General features: G+C 47.3%; 2 protein-coding genes across 3 annotated transcripts; one reads left to right on the forward strand and one right to left on the reverse strand.

Annotated features, from left to right (window-relative positions):
- The first annotated feature begins 8797 nt into the window (after positions 1-8797).
- LOC124478153 (V-set and immunoglobulin domain-containing protein 10-like 2) lies at positions 8798-10490 on the forward strand. Its single transcript, XM_047036326.1, has 2 exons — positions 8798-9080; positions 9817-10490. The coding sequence occupies exons 1-2, from the start codon at positions 9014-9016 to the stop codon at positions 10176-10178; spliced, it is 429 nt and encodes a 142-aa protein (XP_046892282.1). The 5' UTR covers positions 8798-9013; the 3' UTR covers positions 10179-10490.
- A 2693-nt stretch (positions 10491-13183) lies between these two features.
- cdon (cell adhesion associated, oncogene regulated) lies at positions 13184-16684 on the reverse strand. Of its 2 annotated transcripts, none has more exons than XM_047035672.1 (6): positions 16615-16684; positions 16120-16308; positions 15486-15781; positions 15294-15373; positions 14137-14414; positions 13184-13979 (listed from the first exon to the last, which is right to left on the reverse strand). In XM_047035672.1, the coding sequence occupies exons 1-6, from the start codon at positions 16676-16678 to the stop codon at positions 13819-13821; spliced, it is 1068 nt and encodes a 355-aa protein (XP_046891628.1). In that variant the 5' UTR covers positions 16679-16684; the 3' UTR covers positions 13184-13818. The 2 variants fall into 2 exon arrangements, with proteins under 2 accessions (XP_046891628.1, XP_046891627.1); XM_047035671.1 differs by having other exon boundaries at positions 14137-14417.
- Between the last annotated feature and the right edge of the window lie 6 nt (positions 16685-16690).

The following is a 16690-nucleotide window of genomic DNA, read 5'->3' on the forward strand; positions in this document are numbered from 1 at the left end:
TTTACTCTCGGAGAGAGAGAGAGAGAGAGAAAGAGAGAGAGAGAGAGAGAGAGAGAGAGAGAGAGAGAGAGAGAGAGAGTGGCGGAACTGGAGAGAAGAAATAGACAGTGAATCTGCTCTTTTAGAAAGGTTATTAAAACTTAGGACTCTCATATAATCAAAGGAAAACTATCTGAAATAAGCCTTATCTCTTGATGCTATATGGGTGAGATGAGAAGACCGTACTGTCAGTTATGAAGATTACTGTGCTGCAAACACGTGAGCTAATGAACAACAATGGTAGCTGAGGCAGAGAAAAGGAGATCACTTCACAAGACATTGAAACTGATTAATTATGGAGCCCATCTAATTAAGATAGGGAGGGAACTGTGGGTTTAGGGTGGGTATACAGCACGTACTGTATCAGAGTTGGCGCTCCAGAGCGATGCCTTGTTTGTCTTTAACAAGTTGGATTAAGCTTGTTAGTGCTGGGGAGGGCCCACGAGAGAGCATAAGCCCCCTTAGCATCAATGTTTTATAGAAATAAAGAAACTAATACCAAGAAGAAATAGGAAGGATGCTCACAGAGACAGAAGTAGATGTCATGCGAAAGAGCGAATACAGAAAGTGAAATTAAAATATGTGCATTGAGTTGGCATCAAACAAGTAGTCAGTATAAGTCAAAGGTTCCAAACTGTTCAGCTAAATCAAGTCTAACAAAACACGTATTGATAAAAAAATTAATCATTCATGCATTATGCCCAAACACTTTTTCTTGGATGAATATCAGGTATCCATCAAGCCCAAATTCAAGCTGAGAATGAATAGACATTAGGGCTCATATTAGAGCTCAATGTGGCTTAAGTCAATGTTGGCCTCTCCCATCATTAGATGCGATTTAAGAGCCCGCCACAGATGATATGCGTGTTGCCAAGCAACTAATGGTTTCCGTGGTGACAACAATACCCCTGCCATTGTGGTTGTAGTAAAGAAGTCAGCTCAACACACTCTCTGGTGGTCAATCACCACCATTCTACAAACAATTCTGTTAACATACAGCTGAGAACTACCAATAAGCCATCGAACATGCACAGCAACATGTGTTTTTTTGGTTAGACATTAATGTATTATTTGTAGCTAGGATTATAATGGATGGTATTCACCCCCTTAGCTTGTATATTTTCCTGTTGCAGCAAATAACAGTTCACAAACTAAACAGCAGATGGCAGAAGTGCTCTAAAGAAGACATTCATGCATGAATGCAATCCTTACAGCAATGTTTGTGAATTTGATTTCCAGCTTTTTCACTAATGTGTGTATGGCATTGTGGCTTGCCACAGGCTAAGACATCATGGTAATAGTCTCATCACTCCAAATTAAATGAGAATCTGAATGTAATGATATGCAAATCTTATTTCACCCATCCAAATATTTTAGATGATGATAATGATATCGCATAAACCATTTGTAGATATAGATGCATTCATCTATTCACATTTGTACGTCCTCTATATTTATATCTCTGATACCTATGAAGGTATTGTACAATTATTTAGCAGAATCAAATCCATGAAAACATTTCTTGAAATAAGATGAAATCCTTCAATAATAGGCCTACGCAGTCTTGAAGCAGGTATCCAAATTTATAGACAAGATCAAGGTGATTATGATTAGATTTGAATTGAGCTATTTATTGTTGGATCAAATGGCACACTTTAACTTGATATCTTGTTCAGCACTTTCCTTCCCATTTCTTCTTGGTGTTAGTTTCTTATTTTAAAACAAATGTGGTTCTAAGGGGGCTTATGCTCTCTCGTGGGCCCTCCCCAGCACTAACAAGCTTAGTCCAACTTGTTAAAGACAAGCAAGGCATCGCTCTGGAGCGCCAACTCTGACACAGTACGTGCTGTACACCCACCCTAAACCCATCACAGTTCCCTCCCTATCTGAATTAGATGGGCTCCATAATTGATCAGTTTCAATGTCTTGTGAGGTAAACTACTCCCCTCTGCCTCAGCTACCATTGCTGTTCATTAGCTTACGTGTTTTTAGGACCATCATTTTCACAACTGACAATACAAGGTTTTTTACTCAAATTCAGGTACTAAATCAATAGTATGTTACCTAAGAAATGTCTTGTGTCTGTATGCGTGTATGCGTGTATGCGTGTGTGCATGTGTGCATGTGTGCATGTGTGCATGTGTGCATGTGTGCATGTGTGCATGTGTGCGTGTGTGTGTGCCTGGGGGGAGGGGCGCAGGGAGGGGGGGGGGTGGGGGGTGCAGGGGGTGTCTGTGAAGTTTTATGGAGCTACACAGTGAGGTCTTTTGCACCATTTGTGAATAAAAGCTTGACCCTAAAAAGGTTAAGAGGTCTTGAGGTGTTGCTGAAGTTACAACCTTCAGTTAGTAGAACCGTAAATGCTTTGCTCAAGTCTCAAACAAATGCAGTGAACACACATACGGCTGTGTTCTCGTCTGAAACAACGTAAGATGCAAAACAATCTGGAATCCATTAAACTCCTTTGTCTCTCTCCCATTCTCTCCTCCTGGTTTGGCTCTGTTTTTACTTTGTGCCATTCAGATTAATTCCACTTACCCTCCTCACATGTCCCACAATGCAATGGGTTAAGGCTGCAAGGCAGATGTTTTCTTTGGGGGCAGAAGAATATTTGAATGTGAAGGGAAATAGACTCATCTAGATTCAACAGAAAGTTGCATTTTATAAAATGTGAAATAAATATGTATGTTCCTTTAGGCAGACTATATGTTCCACTGTCCATAGCTTTTGCATCTGTGTAGAGCTTGGGAGAAAATCAGGGCAATTTATCAAGTCTAGATATCCTTGCCCCTACCCACATGACAGAGCAGCTGGCCAAGAGTGGCCTTGCCTGGAACTCCCATCAGTGGCTCGTTAAAGACAGTTTGTGAGTGGTGCAGGAACACGGCAGCATGTGGTCTCGACCAATCCATAATCAGACACCGAGGACTATGCACATGCCGGAGGTCACGGATCACAGAGAGGGAGTGTGCGTGTGTGTTGTAGGTTGTGTTCGTTGTTTGTATGCATTCTCTGGACCAGGCCACAGCATATTGTTTCTTGTGTCTTCCCGCACCAGCTTCCCGCATTGCTCTCTGTAATTGACTCCAGATTGGATATTCGAATTGCCAGGAGGGATTCATATCGTTTTTATCTTTCAGACAAGCCCTCTACCGCTTCCAGTTGGGGGAGGCACACCAGGGTTCAAGTTTGTTTTTCCAAAAAATATAATGCTTTAATGTCTTTACCTTCCCTCCAAAACGTCTTTATCTGAAAAAGCTGCATCAAAAAAAGCATCTTGTGTTCCCTTAAGGAGGATGTCTCTGTTAAACTCCTTGTGCCATCCCTCAAAGATGTGTTTACTTCCTCCTCCCATATGGGTGAATGCATGTGTCTTTACGCTCCTAAGGAGGAGCATATTGTCATTGTACACTTCAGGTCCTGTCCTGGTTAGACATGTGGTGTGGTTACCATTGAGTGTAATACAAACTGTGGAATGATGGGTTTACGATAGAGTGCTCCCAGTTTTCATGGCTGTTTGTGTAGAATGTATCCTCTCATTGGGATTACATACCAGCATACGGTAATATTGATGTCAATAAATGCAGAGGAATCTACAAATCAACCTAAATTATAGCACTGCAGCAAATCTCAAAGAGCCAATTTAACACCAGGAATGAATTTATATAGGTCCATCTTATGATTGGACCTAAATAAAATGAACAATCTTGGTTCTAAAACCCAAGAACGCATTTACAGAAGACTAGCCATCATTCAGAGCTTTCAGACGTAACTTAGAACTAATGTTCGCTATGCTAAAATCCTGTTTGCAAGCCTATGGTGTCATTAATGCATACATTTGTTACAAAAAATTAAGGGGGTTCATTTGCCATCTCCTTTTTTATGAAATGAATTATTTCTCATTCAAGAGGTGCAACTACAGGGACTGCTGTAGTTGAATGACTTAGCACTTGAATAGAGGAGAGGAGTGTTCCTCTCTCTCTCTCTCTCTCTCTCTCTCTCTCTCTCTCTCTCTCTCTCTCCCTCTCTTTTCTCTCTCTCTCTCTCTCTCTCTCTCTCTCTCTCTCTCTCTCTCTCTCTCTCTCTCTCTCTCTCTCTCTCTCTCTCTCTCTCTGCTCTCTCTGAGAGCCTTCTAGATCTCTGACAGATTAGACACACACCATGGCGCTTATCCATTGAATCACAAGAAGTAAGAGTGGGGTTGGAGGGCTAATTGTGCATAATGGCCAGCAAGCTATGAAACTGGAACTACAGTACCCTAGATCAGAGAGAGAGCGGCGATCAGTGTTTCCAAAGGAGCTCAACTCTGAGGGGAGTGATTTGATTTGGAGGCAGTTGAAAGAGGAGTATCTGTCTCACTCTTGACATGATAAAGGAGCTATCATTAACCCTAGAATATCTTGGACTCCTGGCCTTGAGGCATGATGTCTCCTGTATCCTCCTCAATGATGACTAATAGTTCCAGTATTTTCTTGTACATATTTCCTCAGATAAAGAAATGTCTATGTGTGTACATCCTTGAACTTTGTGGACTCTTTTCATAAATATATGTATACATGTTCTGGGCATTGCTGCTTCATAGAGATACACAGCGTAGAACGACAAAGAAGGGTAAGTAGAGGAGAATATACCAAAAAATGTATCTCTCTCTCTCTCTCCCCTCTCTCTCTCTCTCTCTCTCTCTCTCTCTCTCTCTCTGGTCTTTTTCTAGTCTCACTGGTCTTTATCTCTGCTCTCCCTCTCTCTGGTCCTTTTGGTCTACAACCTCAGCTGCTCTGGTGGACAGTGAAAAACAAAGGGTCCTGTGCCGCACCATCTGCTCAGAGAGGATTGTGGGTATGATGAGCTACAGTACACTAAACAGCTGAACCAGAAGCAGTGGGAGTGTCTCGGGTGAGACAGGAGGAGGGGCACAAACGGAAAGATGTGGTGCTCCTTGCTGGCGGTGGTCGCTGTCCTGACTGTGCATGGTCGAGTAGCTCCCGGTTATCCTGACTGACAGTGGTCGAGTATGCGTGCAGTACATAAACGCTCCACGCTTCATTAGACGCCAAAGCCTTTCCACATGTTGTTTGCAGAAGGCCTCTGCGGTGCTTAAAAGCCCAATCCCCATCTGGCCCTTTTCGGGTCAGCTTGTCCAGCACTTCACACACGTTCCCTTACATGAACCTGCTTTCCGCTTCACAAGAAGGGGGACGCTTCTGCTCCGCCCTCCCTAGGTTCCCTGGTTCACACGTTCCCTCAAACACACATGACATACAGAGTCACAAGCCTTCCTCCTCTCTCCCAGCGGCAGGTCAGTTTGACTATAAAACTCACTCTAGTGTGGCCTTGACTTGGCAGGCTAGGGAACACATCTACTGTATGGCCCTTTGAAAGTCAGTTGAGCTCATCCATTCAGAACCTGCAGCCCTCCGCTGACAGGCCGCAAGCCCTCTCAATCATTACTAAGCTGAGTGGTGCTGTTCGGACAACTCAGTGTTGGCCTTTAGCTCAGATATTAACGTCTCTGACTAAAGAAACAGCAACATGGCTGACTTAATGGCTTCAGGTATTGTCTTAGGATGAACAAGTTATATTTGCTGTCTGTTTAAAGTGTGTTTGTCTGCACCAGGAACATTTCAATTCCTTCAGGTCAATTGCTATTTTGTACGTTTTTTTTTTTACTTTAGTGTCAAATTTTAGCGTTTGTGTGTTGATTTTGTCATGAAAATATCAAGAGTGACACATTAAGCTTGAGACTGCTAATTCGGAAATATTTACTGCCCCCAACTCTGAGGGCTCTGAAGTCCACTGCTGGGCCCCTTTCTCCTGTCCCTGTCCCAAGGCCAGTCAACTGTGGAGGTTGTGGTCTGGGAAGTGATTCAGGTGGGGGCTGTGCAGGGCCTCTGCTGGAGAAGGGCCCTACATACAGAAGATCCAGGCTGTGAGATGAGGAGTGAGCCAGGAGGGAAATGGAGGTCAAAAAGGTGGGCCGGTGTGCTGTGTAGCAACAAAGGCCCAGACCACTCTGTCTGCGTGGCTAGGCTCTGCGTGGCTCGGGTCTGCGTGCCTGGCAGATAAGTGATGATAGAGCAGAAATATATGTGAACCAGTCTCCAGGCGCTACTACAGTCCTGCAAGCCCCTCCTCTCCCTCCCTCCACCTCCTCGCTGTGTGGTCTCCGACACACACTACCATCAGCTGAGAAGAAACTAAGAGCTAGGGGGGCCTAGCAGGGAGACTTACAGCTGCAGCTTGCAAGAGATTTAACCGAGGCCTGTGCAAATGGAGCTCTGCACACACACACAGAAATGCACGCAGGAGAAGGAAGTCAACATGGCGGGACACTGAACAGCCCAGTGTATTAACCACACATGCAAATGAAAACATACACAGAGGCCACACAGTACAGTGTGTCCTTGAACAAACTGAGCAGGAAGAGGAAAACACGAGTCATGTGACGGTATATGGAAACGTAGCGCCAAATCACTCTTAGGTCAACAAGGGTCCAGTGATTTCATCTATAGATTCCAGCCTCTCATTTAGGCTTGGTAATACACTGTTCTGAGACTGTATAGGTGGTCTGGTAAAACGAGGCTTACTTCTGCTTTGAGTCATGCAAACGACAATGATGATTCACCTAATCACAGAGCTCGCTTTCATGGCCCACCCGTGGCATCGCTGTCTTCTCATACACTACTCAGCTGCACGAACCCCCAGACAGGCAGACAGACAGACAGACAGACAGACAGACAGACAGACAGACAGACAGACAGATAGACAGACAGACAGACAGACAGGCAGGCAGGCAGGCAGGCAGGCAGGCAGGCAGGCAGGCAGACAGGTCGGTAGGCAGACAGGCAGGCAGGCAGGCAGGCAGGCAGGCAGGCAGGCAGGCAGGCAGGCAGGCAGGCAGGCAGGCAGGCAGGCAGGCAGGCAGGCAGGGTGGCACATGGGCAGACAGTGAAGGAGGGAGGCTGTTCTGTGTCTAACTGATCCATCAGAGCCACACACCACCCTGCTATCTGGGTATGATTATGCTCTCATCTGTTGCCAAGAACATGGCTCAGTCTGGGATGGGTCGTGTCTCCTCGCTGGGGCACTGCACCTGAAAGCTTTCACAGGGCTAAAAGGGTTGAGATTAGACTCACAAAAACACCTTGTCGTACCCCCTATCCCCATCTCTTTTCTTCTCATCCCAAACTGTTTTGTTTTTCAACGACTCACATTTTCCAGTCTCCTGCTCCTCCCCCTTCTGCCTCCCAGTTTGGTGCAGGCAACAGCAGCAGATGTGGTTGGGTCCTAGTGAGCTTCAAGGGTTGTACCATGTGAAGCAGCTCTAATAGGGGGGGATGTGTTTCACCCAGAAGGAATTTGGTCAGTCTGTCTGCTGTGGCTCCAACAGGCCTACCAATCCCATTAATTACAAATCAGGTTTCCTTTTTCTTTTACTCGTGAGCGTAACTAGTACTGCCAGTGAGAGACCAATTGGCAGTTATGTAGTGAAAAAGTTGTTAAAAAGTTTACTTCACAGATTTACAGACCATCTTCGAGTTTGATTCCTATAATTTAATGTCATTCACATTAGTTAATGGGTGAAGTTTGGATCCAATTTTAATAATAATAGGTCTGATAGAAACGTATGTTTCACAGGTGAGCACCTCATGTATCATTCTTGAAAGGGAAAGGTCAAGCATCTGAAAAATGGTAAACAAGTCTGTGGTGGCAAACATTTGGGGGAAAATGTCAGATTGAACTATGCGTTTACAACCTCCTTTCAAGATTTCCCCGACACATCTCTGAACTTTCATCACCCATTCCTATCCTGCCCTCAGAAACCATGTTGTTTTATATTGGATTTTTATTACATCTGTCTGTCCTCCAGCAGTCATCTAAATATAGCCCCCCCCCCCCAAAAAAAAAAGATATAATAATAAAAGAAACAGAGCGCTAACTAAGTCCCTGCTAATTAGAACCCTCTTCTGTATTGCCGCCAGTGTCTACAGGTTTATGGGCTTTTGCAAGGCTGCACTCCACAAAGCAACATGCAGGCTGAGGAACCAGCCAGCAAGCCAGCTGGACTGGAAGGGAGGCCAGACAAGACTACAGATGCAGGCATTATGAAGCTAACTGTTGATTGGGTCTGGTAGAACAGACACAAGAAATGTGTTTATTGCTTTCTGGGGAATGCTGGCCACTGGAGAGGTTTGGCACCCCACTTCTTCTATTTACCCAGCGTTTGTTGTGCTACCTGAATTCAATGTGCTGTAGAGCAATGTGAATACATCTTCAATTGAAACCTGGTAAACTGTGTGTCCAATGTATGAATATGGTAACATGCACATGTGAAACTCTCATGCATATTTTAAGATGCATGGGCACTCAGCCACTCAAATTTATGCCTGCATGCAAATAGTGACACGTCAGAAACTCTGACTTGGTACGCCTTTTTAAAGAATATGTCAAAGCTCTCGCTCCTTTCACATCCTGAGCCAGTCACAGATGGGTATACCAGATCTTAAACAGCTGTCTGACTGACTTAACTCAAGGAAGACTTCAGTCGTGTTTACGTGGGCGAGTGGGTGTGTTCAGTGATCTCACAGCAATACAGGTATTCATTCCATGGTCAGACTGATGGAATTTCTAAGAGCCTATCCCTTTCAGTATAGTCAATAATAGATGATGCAGTGGCATCAGCCCGACATCCTACCCTCGCCTCTCTCAAGTCGAACCATTAGCCCGCTCTTGAGTGGGGAGCTGGAAAAGGCGTGCGGAATGGAGAGACTAGACTGTGAAGGCATTGATGAATAATTCAAACTGAATCAGATGTAGTTCCAAAGAATCCCCTGTCAGTTCCCCTGGCTCTCTCCGTCATTCCGACGGTGACTGCCAGTGTGGACTGGAGAGGAGACAAGGCTTTACCACTGCAATATGCTTTAAATAACTGCCGTCTCCAGATATCCACTCGCGTCTGTCAGAGGTTTGCAGGACCATGGGGACCCTGACGAGGATTCCCTGCATCTGTCTGCTCCTTTGCTTACTGGCTCTTCCCATGCAAGGTAAGGTAAGAGTTTGAAATCTTACAGAGAGAGGGATCTTTCTGTCATTCGAACAGGACAAAGTAGATGTGGCTGTTTTCAAATTCCCAAATCTGCCTGTCCTGCACTATATATTTATATATATATATAAATAGTAGTTGGAGAGCGATTGGTGATAAATCAGTCTATTGAAACAGGTCGTGGGGAGACAATGGAGTGTATGTATTCAATTAAACTCAACTCCAAAGTTTTGGCTCAGTCAGAATTCTTTTTGATAGGCCTGGGGAACCGTTCCACGAGAGATCGACATAAAAACATCTGAGCTTGGGGAGTCTGATGTGTCAGCTCCATTCCATCTGAGAGCAGTACTCTGGCAAGGTTCTGAGGCACCATCTTAGTAGATGTAACTCATCTTTACTGTCCCACTGTGTATTAAAGAAAGCAGGTTAGAGATAAACACATCCAAAGTGGAGACTTTCAAATCAGGAACTTGGACGGATGGTATCATCATCAGTTTGGCCTCTGGGTAACACTTTACTTGGAGAGTCATTATGATTATTTTTCTATAAACTTTTAACAAATGGTAAATAACTGTCAACTGATGCAATATCTAACCCTTAGCAGTTGTTATAAATCAGCTGTGTTATAGTTGACTTTCTGTCAATAATTTGGCCTATTGATGGTCCAATGTGGTCTACAGATGGTCTACAGGGGCTTTTCAAAAGACATTGTAACTAGCCTGTGTTTGGGTTGTCAGGTCTGGAGATCATGGATCCTGAGGAGGTGGAATACATCCGCCTGCGGGTCCGAGGTGTGCTGGGTGGCTCCCTCACCCTGGAGTGTGGCTCCACCCTGCCCACCATCTTCATCTGGGGCTTCACCCAACCTGGCACCCAGAGCAACCAGGCCCTGGCCTACAACTACGGGCAGGGGCCCAAACTGCAGCCCCTCACGTCCAGCCTGGGCCGGGTGAGCGTGATGCCCAACACCTCCTCCCTGCGGATCGAGCAGCTGTCCTGGGGAGCTGAGGGCACCTACACCTGCCAGGCCCTGTATGACGCGGACGAAGGAGCCAAGATCACCTTCTACTTCACCCATGTTGACGTAGAGGAAGAATAAGAGCTAATGGCAAGGGTGACGTGGTAGCTTTTGGTCTTTTGGATCCTGCTCAAGGTGGTTTATATTCGTGTTTCGACGTCCTTGTGTTAGTGTTTCAAAAGTTGGGTTCACCTGTGTTCTGTCTCTGCATTAGCGAGAGAAAAGAAATCTCAATCAAGATGGATAGTTCTACATAGCACTGATTTGTGATTAAATTATGTATTTGCAGAAACTGTATCATACTGTAGATGTAACATCTGGAGCCTTGAGGTCATATTTGGACCTTTATAGTAATTTTGCTAACCTGTGTAAACATTACTCAATTATGTTGGGGATGTTGATACCAAAAACGATGTGGACAGTTTGATAAATTTCAAATTTCTTTTTAAATATATGCCAGCAAACTGTTTCCATGTATCCTCTAATGATTAAAACAAAAATAGAATTCTTTCCACAATAGCGCTTCTAGCTGTGCTAGTTATTTTTTCCTATTCATGGCCATCATTATCGTTCTACTATAATGAGAGACTGTGCCCCACTGTGCCATACCTAGAGCAATTTAAAACATCCCAACATTGTAAAGAGCACATTGCTGGCGGCCACATTTCTTCGACCCATTCCACAATTTAACTTCTCAGTCCGGATCCTCAGAATGACTGACAGTTGGGACAGGAAGCAGAACCCAAGAAACCAATGTTCTCAACCAAACACATGTGCAAAACAAATGCATCATAACTCGTTTTTTGAAGGAGTTAATAGAAAAACACGTAACAACACTGGATTTATGGTGAGGGTTGTGAAACGACTCTAAATCTGAGGTAAACCGGGCTTGCATGCTGTCTCATAACCCTCTGAAGGTCAGCTGAGGTTAGCAGCCCCAGCCTGCTTGTCATCAACAGGTTTATTATAGACCCGGAGCAGAGTGATGTCACACTGAAAGGTATTGTCAGGGCAAGCCGTGGGACCAGAGGTTTCATACTTTGGAAAATAAGACTCCTGAGAGCGTTATTGCTACGGAATTGAAGTATTCAGTTGTGCAGGACAAATATAAACGGAAGATTGGGTTAAAAACTTGAACATACAAGACTGTGCACTTGGTTCGATCAATTCTGTTTCAGGACACATCATATTTTTTATAAGCAGACAGGAATTCCTTGTTCAGCTCATAGATGATTTGTTTTATGGATGGTTGGTTATGACCTCATCGCAAGCTTGATCCTGCAAGAAAGATGGTGGGAGTTCATCTGACCACAGTTGAACTCGTGGTTTGGGACACCTTAAAGATACAATGACTCGGAGGTTCAACCAAGTTGGTTAAGAAGGAACAATGCATGAGAATTGTATCCCTCTGCTGAGAGTGTGGAGGGAGGACAGAGACGGAAGAACCGTGGGGAGGGACTTGGCGTGAACAGGTCCGCTCTGCAGAAGAGGGCAGGCATTCCAGGGGCAGACAATGGCCGGGCTTGTTCCCGTGGGCCCTAATGAAGGGGTGGAGCGGCGTGGGCAGAGGGTCCGGGGCGGGGCCTGGGGGGGACGGTGTCGAAGGACGGACGTGGGAGATGGAGCGGACGCTGGTTTGGAGACAAACCCTCCTCCTATCTCCATCTCAGGAGCTCAGCCCACATCTGTCACCATCTTTCCCCGAGGACGCCATTTGGCTCCTCTGTCATTTCAAGCTTCATTTCCCATCTATTGTCCTCCTCCCTCTATTCCTCTAGTGATAGCACACCAAGCCAGGATGAACCCTCGAAAATTCATAAATAAATCCTAGGGCAATTTTTAAAATCACATTCAGTAGCCAGAAATCTCTGTACGTGTTTGTTCCAGAGCTGTCTAAGATCAGTGGTTTGACAGCATCAAGTAGTTTCCAGACCCAGAACTTTTAGTCACTCTATTCTTGGATGCAGTCCATCTGACAGCCTCATTCTCAGTGTGACTAATTCTCCAGACAGCCATGGGGCCAATCTCCCGGAGAAGCACAGAGACAGACGGACAGACAGACACTGCCTGGGAGACAGAGACAGAGCTTAAGACAACTCTGCTTCTCTGCTGTTGGCAGTCTTAGCAGTGGAGCAGCTCATCTTCTGACCAAAATAACATACGGAAGCACACGTGCCACGGCTGACTGCCAGGGAATCGAGCCGGAGCTGCCAGGAATATCCAGACGACCATCAGGGTAGGAGGACTGCCGGGCGTGCCAGAGCCTGAGGACTGGCAGCTTGGACTGGCCCCATCCCTGGCAGACAGGCACCAGGCATCAAGCTGTTGCGCTCCGCCGCAGTTGCCTCTACTGAAGCACACCCAACCCTGTCATCTACTCACTGCTCTCACATCAGTCAGCTAGCAACTGCACCGCCTCTTCAAACCCAGAGAGCTTGGGGTCACTGCTAAAGGATCGGAGGCTGTGCAGTCATGCTACTGACGGTTGCCGTGCGTCCCGCATACTGTCTCAGTGAGGCTCCAACATTTCACAAGGCCGGCCAACTGTGTGGACATCAGCACAAGAGATCACGGACGGATCGGCAAGGCCTTAAGAGATAATGGATGACCGACCATCGCCCAAAGTATTATTTCACTCCCACAAGATACAGTATCGGATGCATAACTTCCAAGCTATGTCCGACAGGATTAGAGAAGACCATAATGGCTAGGCAAACGGAAGATAAAGCTCTGTTTGGGCCTTGTGGGATAAACGGTGCTTTAACAGAACTGCATCCAGTTCTCCAACAGATTGGGGATGGGCGGGTGGGGTCATTAGTGCAGTCAAAGGAACAGCGAGGTTTGTGTAAATCCCAGGACCTATGGAGCACTCAGCGGAGCAGAGAAGCCTCGGAACAGTGCAGGGTGTGTGTGTCCCCTCCCCACCCTCTCCTTCAGGGGTCAGCGCAGGGGAACAGAGCGGCGAAGAACCGCATCAAAGAGCTGACAAAAAACGAAATATCTCTGGGCCGGGTCTGTGGCTAGTGAACTCTACTATAACATTCATTCATCTGCAGCTGAAAACAAAGAAAGGAGGAAGACAGAGAGACATTGAAAGTAGGATCTTTACTCTTCCATATCTTCTCTTTATATTATTACAAAACTTTACACAGAGTTGCTAATCTCCACACTGTGTGGAACACAAAACAACACATAAAACAACAAAAAAATAAAAGGCATTTCTCATCCAGAAGGCATAAATAATATAAAAGACAAGCTTTTTTCTTAAAACAGATACATTCATATGAAATAATATTTTTCTACTACAAAAAAATAAATAAGTAATCTAAAGAGTTTTTGAAATCTTTTTTAAGGGTCCTCCCTTCGTTGGGTTAAAGTTTCGGTTTTGAGTCTTGTTCTCTCTGTCTCGCTTCCCTCCATCTGCTTTTCTGCTCTCCGTTTGGCGTTCGGTCTCTCCCTCTCTCTGTCTCTCCATGCTGGTTGTCCCAGCGTAGTCCACAGCCAGTTTAGTGTCCTTGTCACCATGTCACACAGTGTCTCTGGCCATGCCAGCTGAAAATCCTCTTTTCCCAAAGAACGCATTTTCCCCTCCTTTGATCTCTTTTTCTGTCTCCCTTGTTTCTCGACCGCTCCTTGGGAGCGTGTGTGATTGTGTGTGTGTGTGTGCAAGAGAGTGTCTTTGTGTGTGCATGTGTGTGTGCTCGAACTCTAATGTGTGTTTTCAGGCCTCCTGTGGGCTGGGCTGAATGAGATCTCCGGCCAGACTGCTGTTGGAGATCCAGCCTCTCTTCTCCTTACAGTCCAAGTCAGGCAGACTCAGGCCCAGGCTTTCCCAGCAGACCACAGGCCCATCCTCCTCCACACTCTGAGGATCCTTCTCCACTGCACACACACAGGGGGCACACACCAAGTCAGTTCACACACCACAGACAAAAATGGCCGCTCGCAATTTCCACCATCTACTGCTGTTGCAGTGTACCCGTAAGAGCGAGCGATAAGTTCTAGTCGCTTTGCTTCCAGTCCCTCCTGGAGATCTCACCTGTGTCCTCTCTGGAGCAGTCCTCGTGCACCCCGACCTGACAGCAGGAGAGCTGGGATAGGGAGTGAGACGAGTCCCTGTCCTCCAGCGGTTGTTCCCCTGCCTCCGGGTCTGGGTCGGCGTCCCCAGGGAGCAGCTGCTGGCTGTCAGGGCGCTGGCCATGCGACGAGGCCTGGCCCAGGGGCACCATCTCCAGGCCGTCCTGCTGGCACGGCGCCACGCGGTGCATTAGGGGCAGAGTGCCGCCGGAGAACGTGCCGTTGGTCTTGGTGTAACATCTGCTGGAAGCGAGACAGGCACGGAGACAATAAGAGACTTGTCCTCTCGGGACAAGCACGCGCACGTCGCCAAGGGCCACAGGTCATCCTACCCAGAGGCCCCCCTTTCCATAACGAGGGGAGCTTTCAGGCAGGCATGAGAACGTTTGTGCAAACTCCTTCCAATGTACACAGCAGATGGCAGGTCTATGAGGAGCCACTTATATACAATAGGCCTCGGCCGACACAGCTGGCTTGTTTCTGCTTCAACAAGGAGGGGGGGGGGGGGGGGGGGGGGGGGGGGGATAACAGACATGTTGAGGTGCAGATTGGAAGACATGGTGTCTCTGGCTACACGCTGACTCTGACAAAGCGAACTGTGTCACACTGTGTCCCTCTCCGCTCTCTTTCTATCCTTCTCTCTCTCTTTCACTCTTTCTTTCTCACACTCATTCAGAGAAACCAAGTCTTCTACCGACCCACCCACCTGCCCCCCCCCCCACCTCTATCGGAACCTCCTCATTTAATGGTGCCGCCTCTCCCCCTTCTTCCCGGCCCACTCAGAGGTAAATAAACAGAGGGCTCATTAGGTTCACTGGCTGGGTGCACGCAGAGTAAACTGTGATGTTGGAGACATTTAAGTACATAAACAGGCCTGTTGGGAGGGGAAATGGGGATGTGATGGGAGATGAGAGGATGGGGGGGAAGGGGGGTGTTGGGTTATCATCCCAAAGCTGAGTGGAGCATAGGGTCAAGGACTGTGAGGTCTAATAGGGGTGTAATAAGGCAGGGAAGGACTGGCGGACGCCAGGGGGGTTCTCGACACATGGTCTGTGAAGTGTGGCTTCCCAGAAAAGGAACTCGGAGTCTAAACCCAAGAAACCCTGTCTGTCTTCTCACCTGTTGTTGTTGCAGAAGTTCTGGCAGCTCATGCAGTCAGGCGAGTCTGTCTGGGCCAGCGCTGTGTACAGCCCTCCACCCTTGACACAAAACAACACCACTTTAAAGAGAGAAAAAGGGTGTACTGTACGTGTGTGAGTGCGTGCCGCACACGTGAGGCCTGAGATGGACAGCTGGGCTATCTCCACTCACATTATGATGGTGGTGAGGGTGTGAGTGCTCGTACTCCATCGTGTTCCGGGGCAGGGTGCCATCGTGGCTGTGTGGGTGGCCCGGCGGGTACATTGCGACCGAGCCGTTCAGCAGTGCCAGGCCGTTTGGCAGCTTGTGGTGGAGGTGATGACAGCCTTGGGGCAGCATGGGCCCATTGTGCCCGTAGCCCCCGTGGACGCCGCCGTTGATGCGACTGGTGGCCGGCAGAGTGGTGTACTCCAGAACGTGGCCATTCATCTCGGCCGGCTGGTACAGGTAGCCCGGGGGGTCGTATTCTACGGCGAGAGAAAGAGAGGTCGAGATAGAGAGCGAGAGAGGGGGGGGGGGGGTTGAGAAAAGAAAAGAGAGTGTGAACGAGAGGTGGGCAAGAGAGGGGAAGGGAGAGGGAGAAGATAGCGAGAACGGGAGAGGTGAAAGAGAAGGCGGGCAAGTGCGAGGGAGAAAAACAGCAGTGGTGAGAGGGACGGGGGGAAGGGAGAGCCAAAAAGAGCGAGCGCAGGAAAGAGACGGTTAGAGAGAGAAACCAGCCAGTGAGAGTCCTTGCCAAAAGGCACGGGCGTGCTCTCCATATGGTGAGCGGAGGAGGCCCCCGGGCTTGTCTGTAGAAACGTACTGTGCATGCTGTTCTGCTGGCGATTCCTCCACAGGCACATGGCGATGAACACCAAAAGGATGAGCACCATCACCCCCAGAACGCAGCCTACAATCAGGTAGAGCAGGCCACCCGGGGCGCTGGGGGGGTCCAGGGGGTAGGGGGGCATGGTGATGGGGGCCTGGCTGGGGACCCCTGGGGGCTGGCGTGCTATCATGGAGAAGGGGGAGGGGAGGATTTAAAGAGCACCCTTTTATCAAACAGCACTAACATACAATAACAGAGTTGGAAACAAAACAATGCCAGCCATTGTTTGGTGTCTTATGTCAAAAAAAATCAAAACGACATACATACTGTAGCTATCTGTAATTACGGCTATCATACCCGTCATTAAAGTTACAGCCTTTATGGCAACAAGCCTGGACTTCAGCTAAAGTAAAGGTTTGTTGTCCTATGCTGTGAGTCATTTCCTTTGCAGTCCATTGTGTGTGGGTGTGTGTGTGTGCTCAACTGTACCTTTGGTCTCACAGATCATGACATTGCTGTATTCGCTCTCTCCCCCATCGTTAAAACACTGCATCTTGATGTCGTA

Source organism: Hypomesus transpacificus, chromosome 15 (assembly GCF_021917145.1).
Source record: "Hypomesus transpacificus isolate Combined female chromosome 15, fHypTra1, whole genome shotgun sequence".
Taxonomy (NCBI): domain Eukaryota; kingdom Metazoa; phylum Chordata; class Actinopteri; order Osmeriformes; family Osmeridae; genus Hypomesus; species Hypomesus transpacificus.

Coding starts and splice junctions, on each gene's coding strand:
- LOC124478153 (XM_047036326.1), top strand. CDS start 9,014: ATGGGGACCCTGACGAGGATTCCCTGCATCTGTCTGCTCCTTTGCTTA. Junction 9,081..9,816: donor ACTGGCTCTTCCCATGCAAG/GTAAGGTAAGAG, acceptor TTGGGTTGTCAG/GTCTGGAGATCATGGATCCT.
- cdon (XM_047035671.1), bottom strand. CDS start 16,678: ATGCAGTGTTTTAACGATGGGGGAGAGAGCGAATACAGCAATGTCATG. Junction 15,782..16,119: donor CCAGCAGAACAGCATGCACA/GTACGTTTCTAC, acceptor CTCTCGCCGTAG/AATACGACCCCCCGGGCTAC. Junction 14,418..15,293: donor AACTTCTGCAACAACAACAG/GTGAGAAGACAG, acceptor TCTCGCTTCCAG/CAGATGTTACACCAAGACCA.